The following is a 15,635-nucleotide window of genomic DNA, read 5'->3' as shown; positions in this document are numbered from 1 at the left end:
TGCACAGCTAAGCCGTGTCTCGTGGGTGCAATTGTCCTCTGGCTTTGGTATTCCTTTGAGGAAATGCCATTCACGTCGTAACTGAATGGGAACAGGTCAGATGAAAATGGTCTGCAGCAACATAATTGACCCATGCATATATTTGGTGCAAGGGAACGACAGCCTTTTCCAAACATTGCTCTTGTTATCAGCATTCGTTGTTTTAGTTTAATTTTTTGGGGCGGACACACACAAGCACACACACGCAGAAGAGGCTTGCCAGGGGAGGCACAGTTGCTATGCTAGCTTCCTGGCAGCTGGGTTGCTTGAAGTGGTCTGAAGGTCAGCATAGTGCAAACACACCAGCGGAGCCAAGGAAGCTAACCTTGTCCAGAAAAATTGCCCACCTGTGACCATCTTAAATATTTCCGTGTTAAACAGAGTGGTGTGATATTGGTCCATTAGACTGAATGGGCGCAAAATACAGAGATAAGGACAGAAGTTCAGGAGGCCGTGGAAGCCAGCAAGTCTTCTCCAACTCAGAAAGGCAAATAAAGCTCACTTTTCCCTTTGAGGTGAGCTTTAATATGCCCTCAAAGGGCTTTAACCAAGACTAGCCTGGGATATTTTTTTTCTCTAAATCAGAGATTATGAGTTGTCCAGATTGCATGCTAGATAGGATGGCTGGTTCCTAAGAGGCCTACAGCAGGCTTCCATTTCCAATCTTTTCTTGACTCACAGTGGTTCTGTGAAATTCTGCCCCCTTGACCCATAGCATCATGGGGAGAAAATATCCCCACAAAGGGAACAAAGGGAAATACTAGACAAAATCAGAAATAATGTGTTTAGCATGAGGCAAAAAACTTTACTAGTATCCCTTCCCTTCCTTAGCCCATGAGAAATTAGACTAAGATGTTTTGGGACATGAATTGATGGATTCATTTCAAGGAAAGGGGAACCATTTCAGAAAAAAAGGGAGAAAGAAATTTAGTCACCTAAGTTGTATAGGTATTCCTAACATAAATGTTATAAAGAGCATTCAGAAATTTCATAAAGCTCAGTGAAGCTTTCCAAGTTCTTTGTACATTATTTGTGAGGAATGTGGACTGAGGTTCTGGTTCAGTAGGGCTGTTCAGGAGAGATTCCTCTATGCATATATGCAGTATATGGTGGGGCAGCCAGATAGCACATCCTGACCCTGACAGCCATGCAGCTACTGCTCTTGCCCCTGATATCCACTCATTGACAAGGGAGGGCCTATGTGCTTAGAGCAGCAACTTGGCCCGACAGGCCTCCTCATATTTGTCATCCCAAACATGCCTTGTTAGATTGCCATGTGGGAAAAGTCACCATATCAAAAGGAAACGTGAACACTAAGCTTGAACAGCCCTTCAGGTCACCCATTATGGTTATGGCAGACCATTATGGGTACAATGGGCATATGATTATTTGGCTTTTGTTTGTGTGACAGAGAGTGTATACCTCTTAGAATGGGATGGATGGTTCATTAAGATTTGGGATACCATCCTTCACACGGGCTTCTCAAATCCCATTGGCTTCAGTGGAATCCAAGCAGGCAAAGTTTGTGTGGGATTGCTGCCTAAGGGAGCAATCCTAAAGCAATATCTGCTGGGATAATGAGGCTAGTCTTCAGCAGATCTCTGGCTGAGCCAGGAGGTTCCTGGTGCAGCCAGGCTTGTTGCTGCTGTTTAGTCGTTTAGTCGTGTCCGACTCTTCATGACCCCATGGACCAGAGCACGCCAGGCACTCCTGTCTTCCACTGTCTCCCGCAATTTGGGCAAACCTGTTGTCTTTGAGTTTTCTTGGCAGGGATACTAGAGTGGCTTGCCGGTTCCTGCTCCAGGTGGATCACATTTAGTCAAAACTCTCCACTATGACCTGTCCGTCTTGGGTGGCCCTGCACAGCATAGCTCATAGCTTCTCTGAATTATTCAAGCCCCTTTGCCATGACAAGGCAGTGATCCAACAGCTTAACTTCCTCACCCTCAGCTCAGCTGGAGGTATGCTGGAGTATCTTCCCTCATCCTTGGCTGAGCTTGGCAGATCTTAAGCTGTAGTAAGCCCTGAAGAAAGGGCGCTCCAGGGATGTGATGTGGGAGGGACCAAAGTGGGGAGAGGACTTAGGCCAGATCCTAAGACCATTCAGCTTGGTTATGTGACTTGGCAACCCAGCATCAGTTAAGCTGTAAAGGGTGGTATAACCCAAACCGTATTTTAAAGACTTGTTTCCCTTCGGCCAGACTTAGGTCAGCTCAGTAGACAGTAGCCCCATGACTGAACGGAGTTTGGATCTGGTGTAAGTTTACGCCAGCTTCATGTATATAGGATTGCTCCCTTACAGTTGTGCTTGGTAGAGGCAAGTGTTTCCACCACCCTGAACATACAGCCATTTAGAACACTTTCAAAATTACAATTTACCAGAAATCATCTCCCTGTAAAGAGCCAAACAATTAGGTTCTTTCTTTCTTTCTTTCTCTCTTTCTTTCTTTCTTTCTTTCTTTTCTCCTTCTTTTCCATCTCTGGAAAATGCAAGCAAAAAGAAAAGGGCTTCTGGCAACAAACCATGTAGATAAATATGCCAGACTCCTTGCAGACAGAATTGTTTAGAGAAGTGCTTTGGCTATTATAATGTTGATCTTGAACATAACAGAAACTATAGGAGAGGTACATTCATCATATAGAATTTGTTGTTGTGTGCATACAGAAATTATATATATATATATATATATATATATATATATATATATATATATATTCCCCCTAGGCTGATATCACAAACTATATGACAGATGGGTCAAGTCCTGATTTGCAGTATTCTAACATTTGGAATAGCAAAGTAACATATTTGATAGAGCTGGCAAGTTTTTATATATGATTCAACCCAGAATATAAAAGCCACTAGAATTCCAAGTGGAAAATAATGAGCTGGAAACAATCAGAAACCACACATTTTTTTTAAAGAAAGCGAGAGATTTGAGTACATATTTAAATTGCACAAAGAATGCTGTATAGCAATCCTTTTAGCCCAGAATGGTGTTATTTACTTTTTTCAAAATGCAGTCATTGCAAAACAATTCGTTTCTGTACTTTCTGCTTTTTTTTTCAGTTAATAAGTCTCACAATATCTAGAAGAAATCCATAGTAGGCAATATTTCTTGCCACGATATGGGTATAAAAGGCATGCAATGCTATTTCACATTTGACACATGCAGATAAAGTTTTTTTTAAAAAAAAACATACACAACTAATTGACTGTACTAAAATCCTGCTTTTTGCACTTGGCTACATGAAATAACAATTAGCATTCGCACTGAATTTTAAGCATCCTAGATTGTGAATTCTTGTAGCATAGTGGAATCTGTCGACTTCAGAAAAAAATGTTTGTTGTCATAATTGTGTAGTACTTGAGTTGACGATAAGCAAAACAGCAGCTATTCCATTTGTACTTTTATCATTTCTGCTTACTTTTCGTTCAAAAGTTTTCATCTTTTTTGTCACTGTTTATGAAGTCACATGTGTCTTTACTTTTGCTGTCTCTTTACATCATTCATGAACAGCTCGATCGTCAGTGCCCAAGCCCCCAGCTGGGCCCACTCCATCCACTCAAACGCAGACTAACATGATAAATCAGATGCTGAAAGGCATACCTAAGCAAGCACCAAGTAACCGTAATGGTTTTCCTTTCTTTTATTAAATATATCTTTCTAGTTTAGCCTTTTTTCTCCTTAATTTGCTGTTAGTCTAGATCATAGGAAAGTAGTCTCGACCGTAGGCTTTGAAAAAGAGAAATTTCCTAGCGCAGTGCTTCTAGTAAATAGCATTGGTTTCAAAATGTCCACCTTTTTTGTCTAGCAATGTCTGACATATGCAACATTTTCAAATATCAACGTCAGCACAAAATAACATTGTTGTTGCATAACATTTTGCATGAGATATGTGAATCTGTATGAATTAAATTAAGTATGAAATGACTGAGAAGTATGCCGTTTCACTGAGCAGTGCTCCAGTTGTCCACAATATGGTTCTCTAAAATGGAGGAGGTTATAATTAAAAAAAAAATTAAAAAAAATATGTTGTTGAAAAGAAAATTAAGCTTGGGATGAATCTACATTTCATCTAGAGACAAATTCTTGCAGGTAAGCTTGTGGTTATATCTGCTGGTTCAGCCTCTCCCCAAGTGTGAGTGGAAGGTACAGCCCCAAAGGGATGCAGTAGCCAAGGCATTGTATAATAATAATAATTTATAATAATTTATTATTTATACCCCACCCATCTGACTGGGTTTCCCCGGCCACTCAGGGTGGCTTCCACCAAATTTTAAAAACAATAGAGCATCAGACATTAAAAAAACTTCCCTTCAGTTGTCTTTTAAAAGTCAGATAGTTGTTTATTGCCTTGACATCTGCTGGGAGGGCATTCCACAGGGCAGGCGCCACTACCAAGAAGGCCCTCTGCCTGGTTCCCTGTAACTTGGCTTCTTCCAGTGAGGGAACCACCAGAAAGCCCTCGGCGCTGGACCTCAGTATCCGGGCTGAATGATGGGGTGGAGACACTCCTTCAGGTATACAGGACTGAGGCCGTTTAGGGCTTTAAAGGTTAGCACCAACACTTTGAATTGTGCTCGGAAACATACTGAGAGCCAATGAAGATCTTTCAGGACCGGTGTTATATGGTCTCGGTGGCCACTCCCAGTCACAAGTCTAGCTGCCGCATTCTGGATTAATTGCAGTTTAAAAAGCAAAAAGAAAATAATCACTTAACATAATTGGATATTTAATAACAATAATTTTATTATTTATAGCCTGCCCATCTGGATGGGTTTCCCCAGCTACTCTGGCGGCTCCCAACAGAACACTAAAAACAGAATAAAACTTCCCTAAATAGGGCTGCCTTCAGATTTCTTCTAAAAGTCAGATAGTTGTTAGTTTCCTTGACATCTGGTGGGAGGGCGTTCCCCAGGGCAGGGGCCTCTACCAAAAAGGCCCTCTGCCTGGTTTATCTGGATAACCATATTGTTATTGATAACCTCTTTTATTATAACCCTCATACATACTGGAGGGGAGAGGGGTAAGTTCCCAAACTCAGTAATATAACGTGCCCTAAATATAGAGTTCTTCTACCTAACTACTAGGAGCACTGGGCACTGCACATTTTGGCAGTCCTTTTGTTTTGTCACTATTTATCTCGAGGCTCAGTGAGAGATCTGTTGGCGTTGGTGTGGGTATACTTAGAGTTTGCTAATGCAGTCTTCCCCAGCGCTATTTTCCTAGAAAAAGAAGTGCCGGAACTCGCCATGTGGCAATAACTGCCTCCCTCGTTCTCTTAGAATGGCAAGGGCGCCCACCTGAGTGGTGCCAGAACTGAGTTCCGGCAAGTTCCGGCTGAAAATAGCCCTGGTCTTCCCCAACCTGATGCCTTCCAGGTGGTTTGGAGGGCAGCTCCCATCAGCCCCTGTTGAAGTGGCCACAATGCCCACCGTAGTGACGCACAAATGTAGATGTAAGCTGGTGTAACACCACTGGTATCAACTGGGATGAATTAACTTAAATCCTTTATTCTAACATTCCTAATTTCTGGATCAGTTTAGATAATACTCAAAATCACAAACAGTGTTTGAGATCCCCAGCACAACCATATGTATGCATAAACTGTGAAATCAGATGTTCCCTATGCAGATAAGACCAAGATGCTGTCTCTAGGAAATGTATTTTCAAGTAGTTACTTGATACCGTCTCAACTGCAAAGTAAAACAATTTGTACCGCATATTTAAATCCAAAGCTGGAGCACTGTTTTCATGGTATAACAACAAACGTGGCTTTATGGTTTGCTCAGTACTAACTACATAGCATTTTAACCCTTGCATGAAGTAGAGGTTCCTCTTTTCTTTTCTTTTTAATTACTATTATTAATTACCCTGGGATTTTTCTTTTCTGTTCTTTCTTTTTTTAATAAAAAAAAAAAAGCAACCAATCTGTTGGCCTTACATTGAGCCTATCCTGTCTCACTCCATTTTAATTCAAGTTCTTGTACTACAGAAAATGTAGGTCGGTTAGTCACACCTGCCAAAAAGCTAGAAGATACAATTCGCTTGGCGGAATTGGTAATTGAAGTCCTACAGCAGAACGAAGAGCACCATGCAGAGGTGAGCAGCTGTGGTCTAAACCTTTCTGAGCGGGGACCTATTGGACCAAGTGTCATCCCTCAGCGTATTGCACCTCTAGTTCTAGGGTGTGAGCAAGGCAAATCCACTGTCTACCCCCCCAAAATAAAACTAAATATCACTAAAAAGAAAAATAATTTTACAGGGAAAGACCTTTAAGGCTACAATCCCCTACGCACATACCCGGGAGTAAAATCCTGTTGACCTCATGAGACATGCCTTTGAGTAGAGGCATATACGGCTCAACTGTAGAAGATTGATTAAACAACTATGGGCATAATTGCTTAACCATCACTTTACATGCTGCTTCAGTTGGGCTGGGGTTTAAAGAGGCAGTTCAGTTATGGATCGTACCCACCAGTGGTCAGATTCTATTCTCAGGTTCTGTTCCAATGTAACATTTTGGAGAAGATTACCTGTGGAGAAATCTATGGAGAAAACATTACGTTGGAATGTAAAAACTACATGGATTTTGCAGGAGAGATCTGCAATAAGAGAATTTGATTGCTTCTGTTCCTTGCAAAAATAAAGGAAGAAGAACAGAACCCCAAACAGATAAACTTTGCATTCCAATATAATGTGTTTTTGCCTGGGTTACTCCACCTGGTATGCCTCAGTTTGAAGTCAGTTTACCACTAATAATTTTATGTTGATTTTTTAAATCATTGTGGGATGCAGCAAAATTTGGCCAGTTTTCTTTACCTGTTGAATAACTACAACATAAAAGGTTTCTAATTGAAGAGGTGGGTTAAGATGAGTTGAGGTTTGAGTTTTCTTGTTGTGCAAAAGCCATATTATATGTACCAAACAGCCAATAATAGAAATTAACCAATGAATTGACAACTGCCCAGGATAAGTCAGGTCTCTATAGATGTTCAGTTGTTCATATGCTTTAATATGCAAGGAACTAAAGCATGCAAAACAGGGCCCAAGAGTACAGCTTCAGTTACTATTCATGTTGTCAGAAGTCTTGGCACAACTTGTGCCTTTCAGGGAGTAAGTTCTCCAACAAAGGAGAGCTGGTTTAGTTGCCACTCTTAAAGCAGTTTAGAATCCTGTTAGGATTCTAAAGCAAACATGTATTAATCCAAAAAATGAAATTCTGACTCCTAAGTAGTCAGTGTGCATTTGCCTTCATGTGGTGCCCGGATTCCATCCCCTCATATACAGGTGCATATATGAAGTTAAATTTGCATGTAAACTCATATCCAATGTTCTTTGAAAAATGTAGTGATCTGTGATAACCTTTTTTTATATAAATGATCCTCTTAAAATTAAGATTTATCTTAAAATTAAGATAAAACTATCCTTTGTTTATAAATTTTAACACTGCAGCGTTAATTCCCTATTTTCTCCTTTCCTTTTCATTGACGTTTCTATATTGTTTTAAATACATTTTAACATAAATAATTTCGCCATTAAAAAAACAACAACCATAAATCAGATGTCTAATAAAAGCAGAGTAAAATTAATTTATTTCTAGTGCACAGCAATCCACGAGTCCCAACTAATGCCTGATTGCATATTTAAATTTCCTCCCTGTTTTTCTACTGTTCATTCAATCTTGGATGATCCTGGCAGGGGAAAGAGGTATGTGACTAAAGTGAATGAAACAAGTCACCTCCTGTCATATTTCCGTGCATGCCCTCTCGGTGCCATGTTTCCTAATGGGATCTTCCCTGGGTCATCCTTGCTTTGTAACTCTGGAGCCAAGGAATGTAACAGCAACTTCTGTCAGAACTGCTTGTGGAATTGTAGCCCTACATGGCAGGGCCAATGTGGGGGGAAATTCTCCAGCCCGTGCATGTAGCGATGGATTTATTTTTACAAGCACTGCAGTTACATCCCAACACTTGTCCTACCTGCCTGGGCTCTTTCCTCAGCCTGTTTACCTCTGTTGCTCAGCGTACACCTGATCTCTATATAGTTCCCCCCTGCTGGTAATAAAAATAAGTGCCAAACTATTAGCTAGGATAGCTATAGCCTTCCTCTGATTTTGTCCATTGTGTGTATTGTTTTGGTATACGGTATATATAAATATATATACAAAATGTACATATGGAGAGAGTGTTGATCCAAGGTTCAGGAGTGGAGCAAATTCTGCTTTCATGTTGCTAAAAGACTAGCCGTGTTAATTCAGAAAGAGCATAATTCTGGGCAGCTGTGGTGGCATACGTGTGGCAAATAATACGGCTTCCCACCTCACTATCTCGCCTTTTTCATATACCTCGTGAAGGAATGGGAAATCGGCAATTGTTCAATAGCAAGACAATGGCAACAGCTGATACCAGTGGCCAATGGCTGTGACTTTGAGGCATAGGTTCTGTAAGGGAAAGCAGTTCACCACATGTTGAGGGCTACCACATAGAGCAATGTTGGCAAGGGACATGTCTGCAGCGACCAGTATACACGCACATGATTCTGCTAGTCCAACGTTATCCAAGTAGAATACAAATGGACCACTGGCGAACAGCAACCACACAGGACCCTTAGCATATGAGCCCACCTTGACTGAAAGTAGTTGTCTCTTAGAGCAGAGCTGGGGAACCTGTAGCGCTCCAGTTGCTCTTGGACTCCAGCTGCCATCAATCCCAGCCAGCACGGCCAGTATGCAGAGAAGATGGGAGTTGTAGGCAACAGATTCTCCATCCTGGAGGGCAACAGATTCTCCATCCTGATTTAGAGAATCAACACAAATCCATTTTGGGTTTTATAAATCAAGAAGACTGATGTGCAACAGAGCAATCCTAACCCCTGACCTGCCATGCTGAAGGAGGTTAGGATGTGGGCAGTACCTGGATCTGCTGGGATCCACTGGCAGGGCGTGGGGAGCTCTGCCACCATTGAGGTTCCCACTGCACCCTCCAAAAGCATGGTCTCTAGTGGCATCCCCACCAGCGCAAACCCTTGAAATGGGGTGTTTCAGCAAAGGGAAGGGGGTTAGCTTAGCTGGCCAATAAATCTGCTGGATCTTAAGTCGACCCAGCTATCCACAACTGGCCTGATCCAGGCCTTTCTTCTCTGCTGGCATTTGCACTGCCCCCACCCCTCCTTCCTAGCCAGGCCAGCACAAGCAACAGGGCCACAGATGCAGCAGTGACTTGTACACTCTGTTCAGCCCTGCTGGGAATTAGGATTGCTCCGTAAAATAAGTAAGTGTAGCGTAGATTGGTGATGTTATAGATGCTATGGCCAGTTGCCTTTCCCCTTCTCCCTCCAGATTTACTGACTTTGTACCATTAAAAAGACAAAATGAAAACATGCCCTTCTCTTACTTTCCATGAGTTTTCATAGGTACTTTTCAGGTCGCTTGAGGACTTCACACGCATCCTTACATCACTTACTGACAACCATTTAAGACAAGCAGCATGAGCACATGGGAAGGGTATTGTAGAATGCACAGTGGATGAACACACCTGTTAATGCGCACACCTTTTAAAATTCCTTATACCAAGTGTAACCACGCAGAAAGGGAAACCGCTGTCTTGGGGGGCGGTATTGAGAAACATTATCCGAAAAAAGATTTCTTCCTAGTTCATAGTGGGTTTGTTAACAATTAGCAAGCACACAACACTCCTCACCCATGCCTCCCCCCTCCAAAAAAACCCAGAGAACAGTGAAGATTATCGTTAAATATGTGCTGTACAATTAATTCCATTTAAGCAAAAGGGCCCTGAACTGTGTTGTTGAACAGTTGCAAAAGCTAAAGTTGCTGTTCAGATCCCAACAGACATCTTACAGCCTTTAAGTCTATGCCATTTGTCTCATTGTTCGTAAACATTTCCCTAAGTAACAGGGCTTTTTATAAGGCAGTAGCTACCATAGGCAGTCTCAGTACTGTCGTTCTCTCTCCTTATGTATGTATATGTAGGAGTATGTATATATGTATTTTACCTCCTGTGAGACATGCATATATACATGAGTTCCCATGGGTGTAGGGGGGAATTGTAGGTGTGGTGATGTAGGGAGGATACTTCATTTCCATGCTTGGGACAAAGAAGGTAAGTAGGTGGCAAACTAAACTTTTCTTTGTTGAACTGGATTGTTGAGTAACACCATGTTACTTCTCTCGATTTGGAGAAAGAAGGAACGATATTCTGTGATCACAGGGCAATAAGCTTGGCATGAATGAACACAGTGCAACCTGACTGCTACTTACAGAGTGAAAAGCATTGTTCTTCAGAAATGACCGTGATCCTTTCTTCTGAATTTCTAAAGCATTAGCTCTCTTTCTCTCTTTTTCTTTTTTTAACTCATAGGTATGTTTATTGTGTGTGAACATTATTACTGATAGGTTTCTTCCACCCCTGCCAATCCAATGTAATTTATAACACAGTATTTTAGTCGAGAAGATAAAGCAAACCCTGTAAAGATAACAAAAGCAATCGATAACCTGAGCCAAACAAAGCAGAAAATTGTGAACACTGTGCAATATTTTGCCAGGGAAGAAATACAGAACTTTTTAGGATTACAATCCCTTGAAATCTCTGAAAGGAATCTGATGAGCCATTGTGGAAAGCAAAATGCTGGACTAGATGAACCTTTGGTGTGATCCAGCAGAACTCATCTGCAGGAAATTTCCGTAACAACTAGTCTGTTAGAATTAAATTTCCCCTGAAAATCTGGATATGATGCAGATCAGATATTTGCACAAATCAGATATCTACAAAGGCGACATTAAGAGAAAATAACAAAGCGATTATAGCAATTACATATAAAGTAATATAGAGCTCTTAAGGTTAAAGTATCATGGAACTATAATACTATATAGAGATTCAAATTTGTATAATCTTAAACCCTCACACCATGCCTTGATATTTCATACTATGGATCCCTTGGCACATATCCACATAGGAGTTTTCTGTGGGAACCAGGACAAAAAAACCAGTATCTGAACAAAGAGAACCCCTTTGTGTCTGAATTGGCACATCAGAGGTACAATTCCTCCTGCCTCCCTCAGGACTTCCTGTTAAATATTAATATAATCCATGTGATGGTGCACTGCTTGTAGTAAAAAAGGATCCCTGAGTAGGTTAAGGAATAGTTTAGAATGAGAAAGTTGGCAATTTGGGCCCTTCAGTGAATCATTCGAATGTTGATTATAAATTTCTGTTAACGTCTCAAAAATAATGCATTGCAAAACATAGTAGGGGTTCAGTCCATCCATTCATTTCTATTTGAACCGTTTCCCCCATCCACTGATAAAAATATACCATTGCAATTGACATGATTAATCACTAACAATTTCTGTTCAGTTGTATGTACTTATTCGTTTTATGCACAGTGTTTCTTAGCCACCTTCCAGCAAAAATGTCCACAAAACATTTCTAACTGAAGACATGTCTAATTGAAACAGTATAAAACAATCATTTAAAACTACATAAATCGGCAATTGGAAATCTGCTGTTAACTCCATAAATAGTACAAAACTAAGACATTCTCAGAGTAGTCCCAATGGATTTAAGCAGTGCGTTTTTGTTTAAAAAATGTTTAGTACTCTCATTTTCCTACTCATATTGAAATACTGCCCCTCAATGAAGCCAAACTTAGAATCACAAAATGTTCAGGGCTATGCGTACCCCTGCACCCCCCCCCCAGAAAAAAGCACTGGATTTAAGTTAGTTGTGGTTTTCTTGGTCCTTGATTTCAGTGGGTCTACTCTCTCTGAGTATGACCTAGTTGGATACAAACCATAGAACTCTCAGGGAAGCACATTCCATAACTCTGGGGCCACCACACAAAAGGCACTGCTCCTGTCGGATTGACAGTGTCACCTCCTCAGAGGATGGAACACAGAGCAGGACCGCATTGGCAGATTTTAAAATGGCTATTTAATCAAATATACTTAGCCTTTTCCTCACTTTCAAGTCTAACTTTTTTTCTCCCCTTGGTAAACACTAATGACATTTTTTTTACCTTGTATAAACACTAAGCTGTTGAATAGTTTCCGTATTGCCTAACAGTTACTGCACAAGGTCCTGTTGACAACTCCACTCATACTGCATGTTCCTCAGCAGAAGTGATTTTAAACACGCATGCATGTGTTCCAAACACATTCACATCTGAGTCATGTATGATGTGAATGTCACTTCAGAAAAGCTGTACAGTGAATTCTCGAGGACCCATGCGCATGACAAAAGAGTTACTTCACTGATATTTCTTGGTTTTCAACTTTAGATTTATTTCCTGCTGTAGGCACACCCTGGCTTGATGCTTGATGGTTCTTCTAATGCCAGCCTTCTAAAACTGGGTGGTAATTCTTCCATTCTAAGTGGGGCAAACCATCTTTAATTACTTTAAAACTTAAATGAGTTAAATTAAGGTAGGGATCTTTTTTAATTGACTGGTTGACTTTGCACTGTTAATGTGAGATGTTTTAGGGCCAGTCAGTTCCCGTGCAAGTGCTGTTCTCACATTGCAGTTGTCAGTCAGATTCTAGATGGATTTTTGATAGCATCGTGGGAAAGAAAAGGAGAAAACCCACAAACACAGTGAAGAAACTCCCAGATGTTTTATATTTTAGACAAAGAACTAGTTTACCCCTCTAGCAAATAGCATGATCTAAAAGGAATTGAATGGGTTATTGTAAACTGAACAGGCATGCATCCTCTGTTGCATTACAGATATGTAGAGGAAGTATACAGTTCTGATTCAACGCTCCTGGAGAAGTTCCTGCCAAAAAGTAGCAGGGGCTTGATGGATACACCATATCTGCACTATGCTAGCATTTTGTACTGCTGTTCTCTTTACAATAAAGCTAGTTTCCAGTAGGATCCCCATTAGTATTTGTTGTTTTCAGAATGCCTATTACACGTGCAAAAATGCACTGTGGTTTAGGATATCACTAATACTTCTTTCACTTTTTCCTCCCTACTCCATTTAAAGGCCTTTGCTTGGTGGTCAGATTTAATGGTTGAGCATGCAGAAACCTTCCTTTCCTTGTTTGCGGTGGATATGGATGCTGCGCTAGAGGTCCAGCCCCCAGATACCTGGGACAGCTTTCCACTCTTTCAACTTCTAAATGATTCGCTTCGTAGTGACTGTATGTATTGTATTTGGCCATTTAATGTTCCTTCTCTGATGGGGCAAAACAGTTGTTTTCTGGTTCTTTGTGGAATAAAAGTGGCCTTTGATTATTCATTTGATTCTCAGTGGTTTTGGAAAAAAGGCATAATTGTTTATTCAAACTCAGGGAACTATGTACCTTACATATGTAAACTCCTGTACAAAGACAGTATCAAACCTTCCTATTGCCTCATTGAAACCAGCTTATAAATGAATAACACCAGCCAGTTATGCAGTTGGTTGGTGGTACTTGTTAGCAATGCTTTTTCACTGTGTTGAGGCCATCAATTTCAGTAGGTATACTCTGAGTAAACCTTAGCTGAATACCACTCTATATGCATAATAAATGCAAGGGAGAACCACATGTGCCACTGCAGAGTTCTTTGAAGTTTCTATTTCAGTTGCTCATGCAACCAGAAAAAGAAGTCATGTTTCAAAGAGAAAAACAGCTTTGCTCTCTGGTAGCATGGACAGCTGTAGTGAAAACTTCAAAGAAGGAATTTGCAGAAGTTTCTAATGCATGTTCAGATCACTGTGTTGGGTTTTTTCATTTTGTTTTGTTTATTATGGCTATCGTATCCTCCTTCCAATTTGTTCATGGCAGTAGCTCATTGATGTAAGTTAGTGATTCCCAGCTGATGGATCAGAACTATCTAGTTAGGATGGGGAGCCTACAACCCTCCAGATCCTGATGCACTACAATTCCCATCATTCCTGACCATTGGCTATGCTGGCTGGAGCTGATGGGAGTTAGAGTCCTGCATTGTCTAAAGAGCCACAGGTTCCCAAACTCTGATCTAGGTTGTGGGAACCTGCAGGCAGAGAGTGTCAAGCATTGTGTGGGGAAAAGATGTGAGTGGGATTGGTGTCTGAAGTGGGTTGAAAGGTGAATTTTAAATAAAGACAAATGTCTGTGAAATAACATCTGATCTTGCATTTTACAAATTTCATGATGAGCACTAGGTGCAAGCCTAAGGGCATTCTATGCCACAAACTTCAACCCATTTAAGACTGCAATTAAACCCCACTGAATACAGTTGGATTTACTTCCAAGCAGACCTGCATCAGGTTGTGCTGCACATGTTACAGTTTCCCTTCAAGGACATGTGGAAGCCGTAGTTCCGAAGAGCAGGATACAGAGATTTTTCATGGCATTTTCCACACTCATAAAAAACTACAGTTCCCATGATGCCTTCGTATTCAGTTTATATCTGTTGTTTATATGGGATCAAAGATCCAAGAATTTAAAGTGACGCATCTAAGAAAGTCTTAATCGGTACAAAGCATCTTCAGCATTTTTGTACCCGGTACTAAGAATGCAACTGTTTTGCTAATACCTATGTTGCCACTAATGAGTATGATTTTATTGTTTGCTCGTTTGAAGAAAGATGGTAATATTGCAGTTACTAGCCTCATCAGAATCCCTGAAATGTAGAGTAAATGGTTTGGTAGCAAAGCCTTTTATCTGGCAGGACCTTTTCTAGCTGAATTGTTTTGCCCTGTAAAGTATTGTTTTGAGCTCAAAAATTTATGCTGTATGATAAATATGACAGACTTCTTACCATGCTTTTATTTATTTATTCTAGATAATTTGTGCAATGGAAAATACCACAAACATCTTCAAGACCTGTTTGCCCCACTTGTTGTTAGATATGTCGATCTCATGGAATCCTCAATTGCACAGTCAATTCACAGGGGATTTGAGCGGGAGTCATGGGAGCCAGTAAAGTAAGGAAACCTCCTTTGATACAATTGGAGTTTTCGGGTACAAGAGGACTCATACGCAGATGAATTAGTAAAACAGTAGATGCTCTGTGAATGTTTTTTGTTTGGGTGCAAAAAAATATAAGGTCTTGAAAGAGAAGTCCACTGGTTTTATGGAAGACTTTATAGATGCTCTGCGGTATATTATGCATTGTTAATTTTTAATTATTTCCATTCTGGAATGCAAAGGTAGAGCATGAGTGAAAGTTCTCTCATTTGCCTCTTTTCGCTCTTTATAGCCCAACTGTTCAACACTTAAGCATAGTGCTGTGTTTTTCACTAAGCGATACTAACCACTTATGATCTGACATAGGAAAAGCTGAATCGTGGGTCAGCTGGTGGTTGTAGCTTCTTTCCATATCACTCTTGCTAGTGCTTGGAATCACTTACCACACGTGAGAGAGCAGTTGACAAGTGGTAGGATTCACCTTGCTGCTTGGAAGGATGATGAAGATGGCCAAGTCATTCGGGGTTGAGAGAATTCTTTTCAGAGTATTTGGCTGATCTTTGAGTTGATAGACAGGGCCAGTGACATGGTTCCTTGCCACCTGGCTCTTGGCCTCAGCTTGCAGATAATGGCATTCCTGCAGGTGATATGGGACAAAACTGCTAAGAAGCAGCTCCTACCCCACTGCCAGTAATGCA

The 15,635-nt window shown here is 40.8% G+C and overlaps 1 protein-coding gene across 13 annotated transcripts in view; it reads left to right on the top strand.

Moving 5' to 3' along the window:
* CADPS (calcium dependent secretion activator) overlaps positions 1-15,635 on the top strand; it is a 348,429-nt gene that overhangs the window by 240,772 nt on the left and 92,022 nt on the right. For all 13 annotated transcript variants that reach the window (XM_083600416.1, XM_083600415.1, XM_083600422.1 and 10 more), the window contains 3 exons: positions 6,037-6,143; positions 13,047-13,203; positions 14,813-14,954. In XM_083600416.1, the coding sequence (XP_083456542.1) occupies positions 6,037-6,143; positions 13,047-13,203; positions 14,813-14,954 (406 nt within the window). The remainder of the gene's footprint in view (positions 1-6,036; positions 6,144-13,046; positions 13,204-14,812; positions 14,955-15,635) is intronic.

The sequence above is a fragment of the Podarcis filfolensis genome, assembly GCF_964270895.1.
Source record: "Podarcis filfolensis genome assembly, chromosome: 2".
Classification (NCBI taxonomy): domain Eukaryota; kingdom Metazoa; phylum Chordata; class Lepidosauria; order Squamata; family Lacertidae; genus Podarcis; species Podarcis filfolensis.
The sequence above is the reverse complement of the archived record's forward strand: the minus strand, read 5'-3'. Positions and strand labels throughout refer to the sequence as shown.